Raw genomic sequence first — 12,427 nt, 5'->3', positions numbered from 1 at the left:
GGGGTGGGATGGGGGAGGGGCTGTGTGGTCCCCGAGTGAAACAGTGAGCAGGAAGACAGGGCTTCTCTTGAGGTGGGGCTCTGATACCAAGGCCCAGGCCCTAAGCAGATGGTCATGGGGTGAGGGAAGAGTGAGGAAGATGGCGGGAGTCTTGTGGGACAGGTGGGAAGGCCAGGCCTAGGCTGAAACTCAGAGGGCTTCAGGGCCACGCAGAATCCATAATGTATAGTCGGGGAGGCAGAGGCGGTTGGGAGGGGTGAGGCTTGGGAGAACTCAGGGGCTCGGCTGCTGAACCATGATTGTCCTCTAACTCTCTTAGTGGGCATGTGATTAGATTTCCAGGTAGAATTTAATTAACCATATCATATACATCAGAAGATACCACTGTTATTTAAATAGACCAAAACCCAAACCACACAAACCAAAAGGCTATTAGAAATGAAAAAGCAACGGATCTAGATGAGGTCCCAGTTACTAGGGAAGCTGAGGGGGAGGATCACTTGAGCCCAGGAGGTTGAGGCTGCAGTGAACCATGATCATGCCACTGCACTCCAGCCTAGGTGACAGGGTGAGACCCTGTCTCTAAAACAAGAAAGAATGAAAGAGCAATGCACATATATAGCACATATTTCAAACAACACAGGTTTGATGTATTGATATGATGAAATAGCCTCACCTGAAGCTTTTGATACCTATATATTTTATTTATTTTATTTTATTTTGTTTTATTTTTGAGATGGCGCCTTGCTCTGTTGTCCAGACTGGAGTGCAGTAGCACGATCTCAGCTCACTGCAACCTCCACCTCCCAGGTTCAAGCGATTCTTCTGCCTCAGCCTCCCAAGTAGCTGGGACTACAGGTGTGCACCACCACGCCCAGCTTATTTTTGTATTTTTTGTAGATACGGGGTTTCACTATGTTGGCCAGGTTGGTCTCAAACTCCTGACCTCAGGTGATCCACCTGCCTTGGCCTCCCAAAGTTCTGGGATTATAGGTGTGAGCCACTGTGCCCGGCCAAGATTTTTGCAGATCTGACTAGAAGTATTTTATGCACTGTTTTTTTACCTGTTTCTTTGGCAAAAGAACATACACTTATATGCCCTTGCTTTTTCACTAAAAAACTCACCTGCTTACACACAAAAACGGAAATGAACCTTATGGACATTACACTTAGTGAAACAAGCCAGCCCCAAAGGACAAATGCTGTATGCTGCCACTCACAGGAGGTCCCTAGAGCATTCAGAGACTAAGTAGAACAGTGGTCACCAGGGCTAGGGGAGGGGGAATGGGGAGCTAGTGTTCAGTGGGGATGGAGGTTCAGTCTGGCCATGAGAAGAGTTCTGAGATGGAGGGTGGTGATGGTCGCACAGCAATGTGAATGTGCTCAATGCCACTGAACCATACATTTAAATATAGTTAAGATGGTCAATGTTATGTGTATTTTATCACAATTTTAAGACTTGAAAGAAAGATCATCTGTGGCTGGGTGCAGTGGCTCATGCCTGTAATCCCAGTGGGAAGGCTGAGGTGGGTGGATCATAAGGTCAGGAGATTGAGACCATCCTGGCCAATATAGTGAAACCGTGTCTCTATTAAAAATACAAAAATTAGCCGGGCATGGTGGTGTGCGCCTGTAGTTCCACCTACTTGGGCTGAGGCAAGAGAATTGCTTGAACCCAGGAGGTGGAGGTTGCAGTGAGCCGAGATCGTGCCACTGCACTCCAGCCTGGGTGACACAGCAAGACTCTGTTTCAAAAAAAAAAAAAAAAAAGCTGGGCACGGTGGCTCACGCCTGTAACCCCAGCACTTTGGGAGGCCAAGGCGGGTGGATCACAAGGTCAGGAGTTTGAGACCAGCCTGACCAACATGGTGAAACCCCGTCTCTACTAAAAATACAAAAATAAGCCAGGCGTGGTGGTGCATGCCTATAATCCCAACTACTCGGGAAGCTGAGGCAGGAGAATCACTTGAACCCGGGAGGTGGAGGTTGCAGTGAGTCGAGATCACGCCACTGCACTCCAGCCTGGGTGACAGAGAGAGACTCTGTCCCCAAAAAAAAAAAGAAAAAAAGAAAATTCATCTGTTCACGCACAAGTCTCATCCATACTTAGCCAAGTCCCTCGGAGGACCCTGGGGTTTTTTTTCTAACATCTTTTGCAATTTCCGAATTTTTGTAATGGTTACTCTTATAAAATAAAATTTCAGAATGCTCTAAATTTATTAGGCCAAGGAGGAAGTTAAGTCCTGGCACCTGACGTACATAACCTGTTTGCAGTTCTGCTTCTTAGGGAGTAACCCTCCTCCGGAGGTTGCAGTGAGTCGAGATTGCACCACTGCACTCCAGCCTGGGCGACAGAGCGAGACCATCTCAGAAACAAAACCTCATTGTTCCTGCTCTGTGAATGACCGGGAGACCGGACACCAGAACTCCCGCTTCCAATCACTAGACTTTGTTACAGATTAACTGCCTCTTTATTGTTCCATACCTAATTCAGAGCAGATGGCACCCAGGACCCCATGACAGTTGCATCTGCAGTGTGGAATGATAAATATACCTGTCCAGAGAGAAAAGGATCCCTTAGCAAGTCAGATCCTTGTAATGTGCGTGCAGCCTTCCATAGAAGGATACTGAAATTCTGCTAAACTTCCCAAAGCTTTGTCTAGATAAACAATCTTAAACTTCTATACTTTGGAACATGGGCTTTCATTCTCTGGATCTCTGATTACTGGTGACCTGTCCTCAACTTTGTGCTTGGAGAAACTCTAAACCTGATTCTGACTCTTTTGGTTATTTTAGCTTGATACTCTCCCATCACCAACTTTAGTGGGACTGCTTTCCCTACACCGGAAACTGTCACTCTAACAGGTCACAAAGGGCATCTCAGCTTTCATTTGCATTTCTTAATTCGGAAGAAACTGTGTGTCTTTTCGGATGTTAATTATCCATTTCTTGCCTCATTCTGTGAGTATCCTTTGCCCATTTCTCTACTGAAGTGTTCTAGTTTCTAGATGATTCTTGAAAACCTTCATCTATTATATTGATGGACACTGGCTCATTTGTCAGATATGCTGAAAATAATTCTCCTTCAGGCAATTTGACTTTATCATTCATTTTCCTTGTATGAAAATTAAACTTTCACTTAAAGAAATGCTTTGGGATTTAGTGTCTTGTTTAGAAAGGCATTCTGCCACTGAAGTTTAAATATTTTTTAGAAAATTATTGTGTTTTCTTCTAGTATTTTAACATGATTTAATTTTTTAACTTAAAAAGTTTCTATTAAGGTATAAGTCTACTTTTATAATAATTCAGGAGAAATAGGGAAAGAATGAACTGGTTGTGAAACTTTCTCATAAAAAAGGATAAAATAGGCCAGGTGCGGTGGTTCACGCCTGTAATCCCAGCACTTTGGGAGGCTGAGGCAGGCAGATTACTTGAGGCCAGGAGTCCAACAACAGCCTGGCCAATACAGCAAAACCCCATCTGTACTAAAAATACAATAATTAGCCAGGCATGATGGTGCACCTGTAATCCCAGCTACACTGGAGGCTGAGGCAGGAAGATCACTTGAACCGGTGAGGTGGAGATTGCAGTGAGCTGAGATTGCACCACTGCACTCCTGCCTGGGTGACAGAGTGAGACCCTGTCGCAGAAAAAAAAAAAAAGATAAAATACACTTGACTGGGCACTCCATTCATGTGACATGAGTTCCGAACATTGGAAGGTCCCTGTATCGTCTATCCATCAGAGTCTTTTGGGCTGTGTCCTGGGCCATTCTCTCTCCTTTCCTCCTAGACGCCTCACCAGTGCCCATGGCTTCAGTTCCGGCCCCAGCGGATTTGCTGATGCCCTCATGTTTCCACCCACTCTCCTGACCTCTGGGCCTCCATCCACAGTAGCCTCTTCAGAGTCTCGGCTGGGAGTTTCCTACCGGACACTGACACCCACACATCGCCAACTGAGCTCCTGGCCTTCCCCCTCCTGCGGAACCTGCTCCACCCCTGGCCTTGGCCATCTCAGCAAACAGCACTGTGATGCACAGGTGTCACTGAGGAGACAAGGCATCCCCAACGCCCTCTTCTCCTTCATTCCATACCTGATCTCAGTCAGTCTCCAGATCCCACAGACTCTCTCCTGAGGAGCACTGGACCCAGCCACCCCTGCCACCTGCACCCTATTTGCTGGTTCTCTGTGATTGCCCTTACCTGGACTCCCACAGCAAGTCTGGACTGCACCCCCCACCCCCGACCCCCTAGGCAGTAAACTCCTGGAGGGCAGGCATATTAACCATGCCTTTTACCTTCTCAGTTAGATGCTTTGACCTCTGGGGCCTTCCTGAGCCTAGAGGACCTTCCCTTCCCTCCCCTCGCCCTAGGATTAGCCAATCCCTGGAGATAGAAAATGACTTGCCCAGAGCACACCTTTCAAATGCAAACCACCCAATCCAGAGCCCACATCCCAGCCAAAGCCTCTATCAGACTTTCACTCTCAAGACCACTGATCCCTGCCCTCTCCCCCCAGAGCCAGCACCAGACAACCAGGGGCAGCCCTGTGCCCTAGAACCCCAAAACTATTCTTGCAAATCAGTCCTATACCTGCTCCCTCACCTGCTTCCTTCCTGTGATTCCATAGTGGAGGCTCCTGACCACATCCCCCTCTCCCTCAGCTTCCTGCCTGACCCTGCAGCTTCCCCCACACAGCCCTGCGTGGTGCACCCTCTCTGTCCTAGGGATCTATGAGTAAGCAGCCATTTATCCAGTGGCAGTCATCTCCTGCTCTTTTGGCCTCACCACACTGAGCAATAATAAAACCTGTGTTTTAAACCAGCAGGAGCCATGTCTGTCCCATCCCTCACCACTCCCAGGACTAGGTTAGTGATGGTGCCAGACAGTGGCCAGGTCTCCTCGGAGTCCCCACCAGGGGCTGCAGAGCAGCGCTTGGGCGCAGTGATGGAAGGACTCTGGCCGTCTCTGGGCTGGGACATAGGGTGATGCGTGCTCACTCAGCATCCGCTCAGCCACAGCTGTGGGCACTTTCTCAGGGTCAGGTGTGGCTGGGGATGCCGCCCTGAAAGAGGTGCCATGCCTGCCTTCCTGGAGTCCACCTTCTGGACAGGCAACAAGCAAACAAAATAAAGAGAAGTGAGAGATATTCCAGTGGCTGTGGCAACCAGGGAGCCCACGGAGGACGCACCATCAGAGCAGAGCCCCAAGGGGAGTGTGGTGACATCGTGGGGTCATGGAGGCAAAGGCTGCAGGCAGACCTGAAGAGGAGCCACTGGGGCCAGCATGACTGGTGGGGTGTGACACTGGGGAGCACAGGGATGAGGCCATTGGGAGCCACAGAAGGACCAGGGTTTGGCAGGGATGCTTTCCACAGAATTGGGCCACATCTCATCCCCATTCACAGGTCAGTGTCCTCCCCTGCAGCTGGGCACAGCCACACCTCCCTCCATCCCCTCCTCCTCCCACCTGCTGCTCCCTCTCCCGGGACACTCTCTCCATCATTCCCCATCTCTGCTGAAATGTCACCTCCTCCAGGAAGCCTTCCTGATCCCCCTGTCTAAATGCTCCCCACCACAATCACTGAATCAGCCTCCTATTTCAGCACTGCTGGGAACCATCCTATTTAGTTGTTTACTTCACTTATTTAATACATTTTAAGAACATATTTTTTGATTGCAGTAACATACATACTATATATATAATATATATATATGATTTGCCATTTTATGCCATTAAAACCTTTTTAGTATGGTAACATATATATAATATAAAATTTGCTATTTTAATTGGTTTTAGGTGTACAACTCAATAGCATTAATTACATTCACAATGTTGTACAACCACAACCAATACCTATTTCAAAAACTTTTCATCCCCCCAGACTGAAACTCTGTGTGCATTAACAACTCCCCATCCTCCCCTCCCCAGCCGTGGTGGCCTCCATTCCACCTTCTGTCTCTGTGACTCTAACTGCTCCACTCACTTATATGAGCGGAATCATACAGTATTTGTCTTTTCGTGTCTGGCTAATTTTACCCAGTATAAGGTTTCCCAGGCTCATTTGTGTTGTAGCATGTATTAGAATTCCCTTCCCTTTTGAGGCTGAATAGCGCTCCTCTGCACGGATGGACCACATTTTCTGTATCTGTTCCTCCACCGATGGATACTCAGGCAGCTTCCACCACTTGGCTCTTGTGAATAATGCTGCTGTGAACATGCGTGTGCTAATAGCTGAATTCCTGCTTTCCGTTCTTTTAGGTACATATCTAGCAGTAGAATTGCTGGATCACATGTTAATAATGTTTACATTTTTGAGGAACTGCCTATTTTTCTCAGTGGCTGAATCATTTTACACTTTCACCAACATGTAAAAGGGTTTCATTTTCTCCACATCCTCGCCAACACCTGTTATTTTTGTTTTTATTTTTTGATAGTAGCCATCCTAATGGGTGTGAGGTTAGGTCTCATTTTGGTTTTGATTCGCATTCCCTTAATGACTGATGATGTTGAGTATCTTTTCTCCTGCTTGTAGGTCATTTACATATCATCTTTTGAGAATTATCATTCAAGTCCTTTGCCCAGTTTTGAATTGCGTTGTTTGCTTTTTGTTGTTGTTGTTGAGTGTTAGGATTTCTTTCTATATTCTTGATATTAATCATTTGTCAAAGATTTCTAAATGTGAGCTAATCTCAGATAAAAGTCTAGCTCTCTTGAGGGTGGAGGGGGTGGGGAAGGACAGCCCTTGACCAACAGGGCCAGGAGGTTGCTTTAGCCTGTGGAGTTGGAACAATGGTCAGCCACTGAGTAGGCCCCTCAGAAGCAAGCCATGGTCAGCAATCAAGCACACAGCCTGATTTTTGGAGGACAAGATCCTTATTTCCCACCCTGGCACTAGCAAGCTGTACCAAGAATGCAGGCCACCTTCTCCCTGCTGCCTGCTGCAGGCTGGAGGCTGGTACAGCCGCTCCAGAAAATGCTAAAAATTCACTAAAATGTCCCAGCCTCCTCATCAAGATCTTCCCTGCAAGCTGCAAGCATTTCACTAAACTCCAGAGTTTCAGAATAGTTGCTTCTGATAATTCACACCAGCACAATTGTTTCAGGGGAGGGATTTCTGGAGCTTCCTACTCTGCCATGACGCCATGACGTCACCCCTGTTGTCAATGAGTTGCTTGCTCCATTTCCTTTATGGGCTGTTCATTGCTGGTGAACAGAGACAAACTGGTTTTTCTGTGTTGGTCTTGTAACCTGCAACTTTGCTGAGTTCATTCATTTACTCTAGTAACTTTCTTGTGGATTCTTTGAGATTTTCTATATATAGGATTGTGTCATCTGTGAATAGTTTTACTACCTCCTTTTCAATCTGGATGTTTTACTTCTTTTTTTCTTTTTCTTGCCTAATGACCCTGGCTAGATCTTCCAGTGCAATGTTGAACAGTAGTGGTGAATGTGGGCTTCACTGTTTTGCTACTGATCTTAGAGGGAGAGCTTGTAGGCTAACAGGTTTTGACTGAGGTCTGTGATGTGCCAGGCTCTGGGGGCACAAATGCCCCTGCTGGATGGGAGTGAGACAGTAAGCAACATAAGTGAGGAAGGGTCAAGAGGCCAGAGGGTAGAACGTGTCACTGAGAAAATGAAACAGGGAACAGCAATGAGGGACGTAGGGCAGGCGGGGCACTGCGTTTTACCTTGTTTAGGGGAGGCCCCCCTGTGGAGCTGACATCTAAGTGAGCTCCTGTGGGGCATGAGGGAGGCAGTCCCAGGAAAATCCGGAAGAGCATTCCCTGTGGAGGACACAGCAGCGCTAAGATACTGAGTGGGAGTGAAGCAGGCCTGGCCTGGCCAGGGCTGCAGGAATGGATGGAGCCAGTGAAGGTGAGAGCTGTTTGCTGCACTCTCCTAAATGCTCAGAGAGCAGGCGCCCCTGTCTCATGGTCCTCTGTGCCCCAGCCCAGCACAGTGCCTGACACACGGTAGGTGCTCCATAAATATTAGTGAAATGACTGTAGGTCCCTGCGTGGCGTGGTGCGGGCTGCATGTGTGGACGGCCCACTCTGCCCACCAGGCCACCAGGCCAGGCTTCGGATGTCCCAAGATGAAGGTTAGATTACTGAAGACCATGTTTCTCCACACTGCTAAATTAAACTCCTGCCTCCAGCCCTTCGCATCCCTCATAGCCAGAACTGGCAGGGGGACGGCCTGGCCATCTGGGTTTAACAACCTCTCTAGATCCCATGCCCTTCCTGAATGCTCCCATTGTGGGGGACGTGGACTTGAGAAGCAGCAGCAGGAGCCTGCAGGGCATCCTGATCTGATGTGTGTGAGCACGGCTCCTTCAGCAGGGCCAAGCCTCTCCCAACCCGCTCCTCCTGGAGTCTTGTACCTGGAGTCTGGTGTCCTGGGAAATATATTTGGCTGCTCAAGGAACAAACTCCCCACAGTGAGGCACGGGCAGGGTTCTGGCCCAGAAGGACCAGCTGCAGGCCCCTCTCCTGGAACTGGTCCCTCACTGGGCTGGGAGCTGAGGGTACAGGGCCAGAGCTCTGGGCACTCCTGCGGCCCCACCACTCCCCCCCGCCGGCAGGGAGGCCTGTGGTCCACTCTGGCTTTCCCTGACTCTTCAGCCTGGCCAGGGTTTCCATTAGGTGCCCTCCATCCTCTGCTTCAGGGGCGAGGCCTTGCTCAAGGTCTCAAGAGAGGCTGTGGCCAAACCAGCCCCTCTGCTGGCTTTTATCACAAAAGTCGTAAAGCTAGACACTGAACAGTCTCCCTCTTAAATCCTTCCCGTCATCTGGGCAGAGGCCAATAGTCCTCCTGGGCCACAGGCCCTACCCAGTTGGCCCATGTTGGCCTCCTGTCTCTCCCTTGAACACGCCACGCCCTCTCCCACCTCAGGGCCTTTGGGCCTGGCTGGCCACCTATAATGCCCTTTCCCCACTTGCCCTCCAGGCCCCTGCCCTGGGCCCTCTGGCTAAGGCTGGGGTCCTATCTGTACTTGGCTCAGCATCCCCAAACCTCTCACCCCAGGTGGTTCAGTGTCATTCTGTCCTACCTTTGTCCCAGCTCCTGCAGCTGACCCCAGGACACAGAGCTCAGCAGTCTTCCAGACTGGACCCCCTGGCCAGGTCCCCTGCACTGCCCATGCCAAACTCCCTGACCCACCCAAATCTGAGACCCCCGGCCCTGGGTGCCAATCCTGGCTCTGCCTGTCTGGCATGGTTTTCTCACAAATGCACAGGCCCCCAGTCAATCTCGAGGGACTACCAATGCCACAGGGTCACAGGGTACCCCAGGTAGGCACTCCCCCTCATACAAATAAACAAATTAATATAGTTTACATGTCTTTCAACTGTCTTGTGGTAGCATAATTATCTGCATTGTTTTATGGGCATACTGAGAGTTAATTTGTTATCTATAAACATTTTAAAGCCTTTTTTTTTTAAAACCCGATTCCAGCCTTTTTTCATTTTAAAATTTACTCTGGAGCAAAAAAAGAGAACGAGAGAGCATGTGCATGCATAAGTGTAATGGTGGAGGTCACTGTTTATAGCAGCACACTTTCTGAAACAAGCTAATCACCCATATGAACAGGGAATTGGTTAATAAATTATGATAGAGCCATACTGAAAGATTACTATTCTGCTCAAAAGCACAAAAAGTATAAGCGAATTCTTGATGTATTGATAAGGAACAGTCTCCACAATGTATGGGTTAATTTTAAAAATTAAGGTGCAGACAGGGTTTTCATTGTGTGGTCTCTGTGTAAGAAAAGAACAAACCCCATCTACACACATTTCCTGTACGTGCACTGAGCTGGTAGCCTAGAAGAGACAGGTGACACTGGCTACCTCTAAGGAGAGGGCACTGGGTGCCTTTGACAGGGTGGGAGGGGCTTTTCACAATGAGGGGCTTTTACACACTTTTGAATTTTGAGCCACGAAATACTATGCCTGGTCAAAACCAAATTAAATTCCAACAGAAAAGCTGAAGGGCCCCAGGTGGGCCTGGGCAGCCTCCCTCAGCGCCACCCTGTGTGAGATCCTGGCAAATGCATGTAATTCCCCAGGGCAGGCAAGTTCCATCCAGGGAATAGTGCCAGCTGACCACCACCTTGGAGCCCAGCCTGGCATTTGTGGTCAGAGGGGTGCTGAGAGAAGCTCACCTTCACGGCGACACCTTCCTCATGGTCTATTGTGGGTTGAATTGTGTCATCCCAATTCATATGTTGAAGTCCCAACCCCCGCTGTCTCAGAATGTGACCTTGTTTGGAAATAAGGTCTTTGCAGCTGTAATTCACTAAGCTGAGGCCATTCTGGAGCAGGGTGGGCCTCCAATCCAATGTGATGGGGTCCCTGTAAAATGGGGAAATTTGGACACAGACACGCACAGGCAGAATACCACCTGGGCAGGAAGGCTGAGATGGGAGTGATGCTTCTACAAGCCAAAGAGCACCAAGGATTGCCTGCAAAGCAGCGGAAGCCGGGAGAGAGGCCTGGAATGGGTTCTCGGTCAGAGCCCTCGCAGGGACCTGGCCTTGTGGGCACTTGATCTCAGACATCCAGCCCCCAGAGCTTGAGAAAACAAATGTCTGTGGCTTCAGCCCCCCAGTTTGTGGTGGTGCTTTGTTACAGCAGCTGCAGGGAACCCACATGCATTGTCTCAAGGAAAATGGGCAGATCTATGACTCCTGCCTAGTGCTTGGTTTACAGCCACCTTAACCCGTGAGGGAGCTGGAAAGGTTCTGAGGCTGCCCCTGACCTCTGAGAGTGCCCACCCTGGCCCAGTACTTACTGTCATTGGTCATGTTCTTGGAGACTATATTGGACAGTGTCTCAGACATCTTGGCTAAGGCCCAAGAGGTTGATGCAAGGCTTCTCCTCTTCTAAAGGAGATCCTCACCTGGGGAGTGACACAGTGCTTAAGTCTGGTGGTCCCTAAGCCCAGAGCTCCCTTCCCCTGGGTGGCTGACAGCCACCGGCATTTGTTGAGGGCTCACCGTATGGGGACACCTGCCTGCTCCCTGCCTCTCCCACCCGAGGGTCCACTTTTCTCTCCTGGACGTGGCTCTAGCTGCCTACTTTTTCTGTGCTTAGAACACATCAGTCTTGGCCTCGAGGGTTTGCATTTTCGGCCTCCTCAGCCAAAAAAATATTCTCCCATACCCAGATGGGGGTAGTGGGCTCCCCTCTCTTCAATTCCGAGCTCAAATGTCACCTCTTTAGAGAGACCTCTCACCATCCCATCCAAAGTGGTTTCTTCCTCCCCACCCCGGTGTGGCCTTTATTTTCTTCTGTGCAATTCCCACTATCTGATTATCACTTGAAAAATCTGTTCATTGTCTATTTCCCCCTAAAATGTGAGCTCCATGAGAACAGGGGGTCTTTTCTGCTCATCCAAGCTCCTGACATACCCTTGGCACGCCTTAACTTCATCCGTTGAATGAATTTTCATTTTTGCAGGGGAGGAAGCAGAGATTCAGCGAGGTGTCCAAAGTCACAGTCAGGAGGGGCTGCCTCTGGAAGGGGCCCAGGGCTCTAGGCTTGTGCCATTCCCGCCGCATTCCTGCTACATCCCCCTATTGGGTGAGCCTGGGGTTCGCAGGGTCTCCTCCTAACACCTGCGCTCTGCCAGGCCCCGGGCCACACAGCAAGGTGCACAGGGATGGTAGGACAGATGGGGTGGGTGGTAGGACAGATGGGGTGGATGGTAGATGGTTGTGTTTCAAGCAAGTGTCATGCGAGCAGAGGGCGGGGGGCCTTGCAAGGCGCCTTGCAAGGCGCGCATGAGAGGTCCGCTCCCGGCCACGCGCGCCCCTCGGGCCCTGGTTTCGCACCTCTGCCGCCGCCCCCACGCGCCCTCACAGACCCCGCGCGCCCTGCCTACCCCGGCCCCGCGCGCACCCACCGGCCCCAACTGCCTGGGCTCACTCCGAAGCCTCCGCGCTGCAGTTCTCAGCTCCAGGAGCAGGGCTCTTGGGTTTACGTCTCCAAGGCAACCATTCTTCAGGCTGGTTGTGACGCCACAAAGGCCGCGGAGGCTGGGCGCGTGAGGGCTGGGCCTGCGGGCCGCTGGACGGGCAGGGCGCGGGGCACAGCTGCTGGGTCCGAGCTCCTGGGAAGATGTCCACCCTGACGCCGCCAGGACAGCGCCTGGCCCAAGCCCGGGGCCTGGTGAACGCGGGTTTCTTCCTCTGAGGTTCATTCATCACTCTGCACTTGGGCCGGCTCCTTTCTTTCATCCTGATTGATTTATTCACCACGTGCCAAGCGCTGAAGAGGGCGCCCAGAATGGATGCTTTTGGAACAAAAATAGCCCTGGTTCTTTCCTGGGGAGGGATCGCACTTTCTCAAGGCGCATCAAAAAACTCGTTAGAAAAGCAAGTTTTCAGTCCTCACCCCAGAATCAGAAACTCGGGGTGGAGCCCA

General features: G+C 50.2%; 1 protein-coding gene across 2 annotated transcripts in view; it reads right to left on the bottom strand.

Annotated features, from left to right (window-relative positions):
* The window catches only part of CFAP100 (cilia and flagella associated protein 100), a 41,141-nt gene extending 29,195 nt beyond the window's left edge, over positions 1–11,946 (bottom strand). The window contains exons 1-2 of one of the 2 annotated variants that reach the window (XM_025376666.1): positions 11,907–11,946; positions 10,794–10,901 (exon numbers count right to left, since the gene is read on the bottom strand). In XM_025376666.1, coding sequence (XP_025232451.1) covers positions 10,794–10,842 — 49 coding nt within the window. In that variant the 5' untranslated portion in view covers positions 10,843–10,901; positions 11,907–11,946. Of the gene's footprint in view, positions 1–10,793; positions 10,902–11,906 lie in introns of those variants that run through there. The other variant, XM_025376665.1, reaches the window with a different exon arrangement.
* Between the last annotated feature and the right edge of the window lie 481 nt (positions 11,947–12,427).

This window comes from Theropithecus gelada, chromosome 2 (genome assembly GCF_003255815.1).
Source record: "Theropithecus gelada isolate Dixy chromosome 2, Tgel_1.0, whole genome shotgun sequence".
NCBI classification, from domain to species: domain Eukaryota; kingdom Metazoa; phylum Chordata; class Mammalia; order Primates; family Cercopithecidae; genus Theropithecus; species Theropithecus gelada.
The sequence above is the reverse complement of the archived record's forward strand: the minus strand, read 5'-3'. Positions and strand labels throughout refer to the sequence as shown.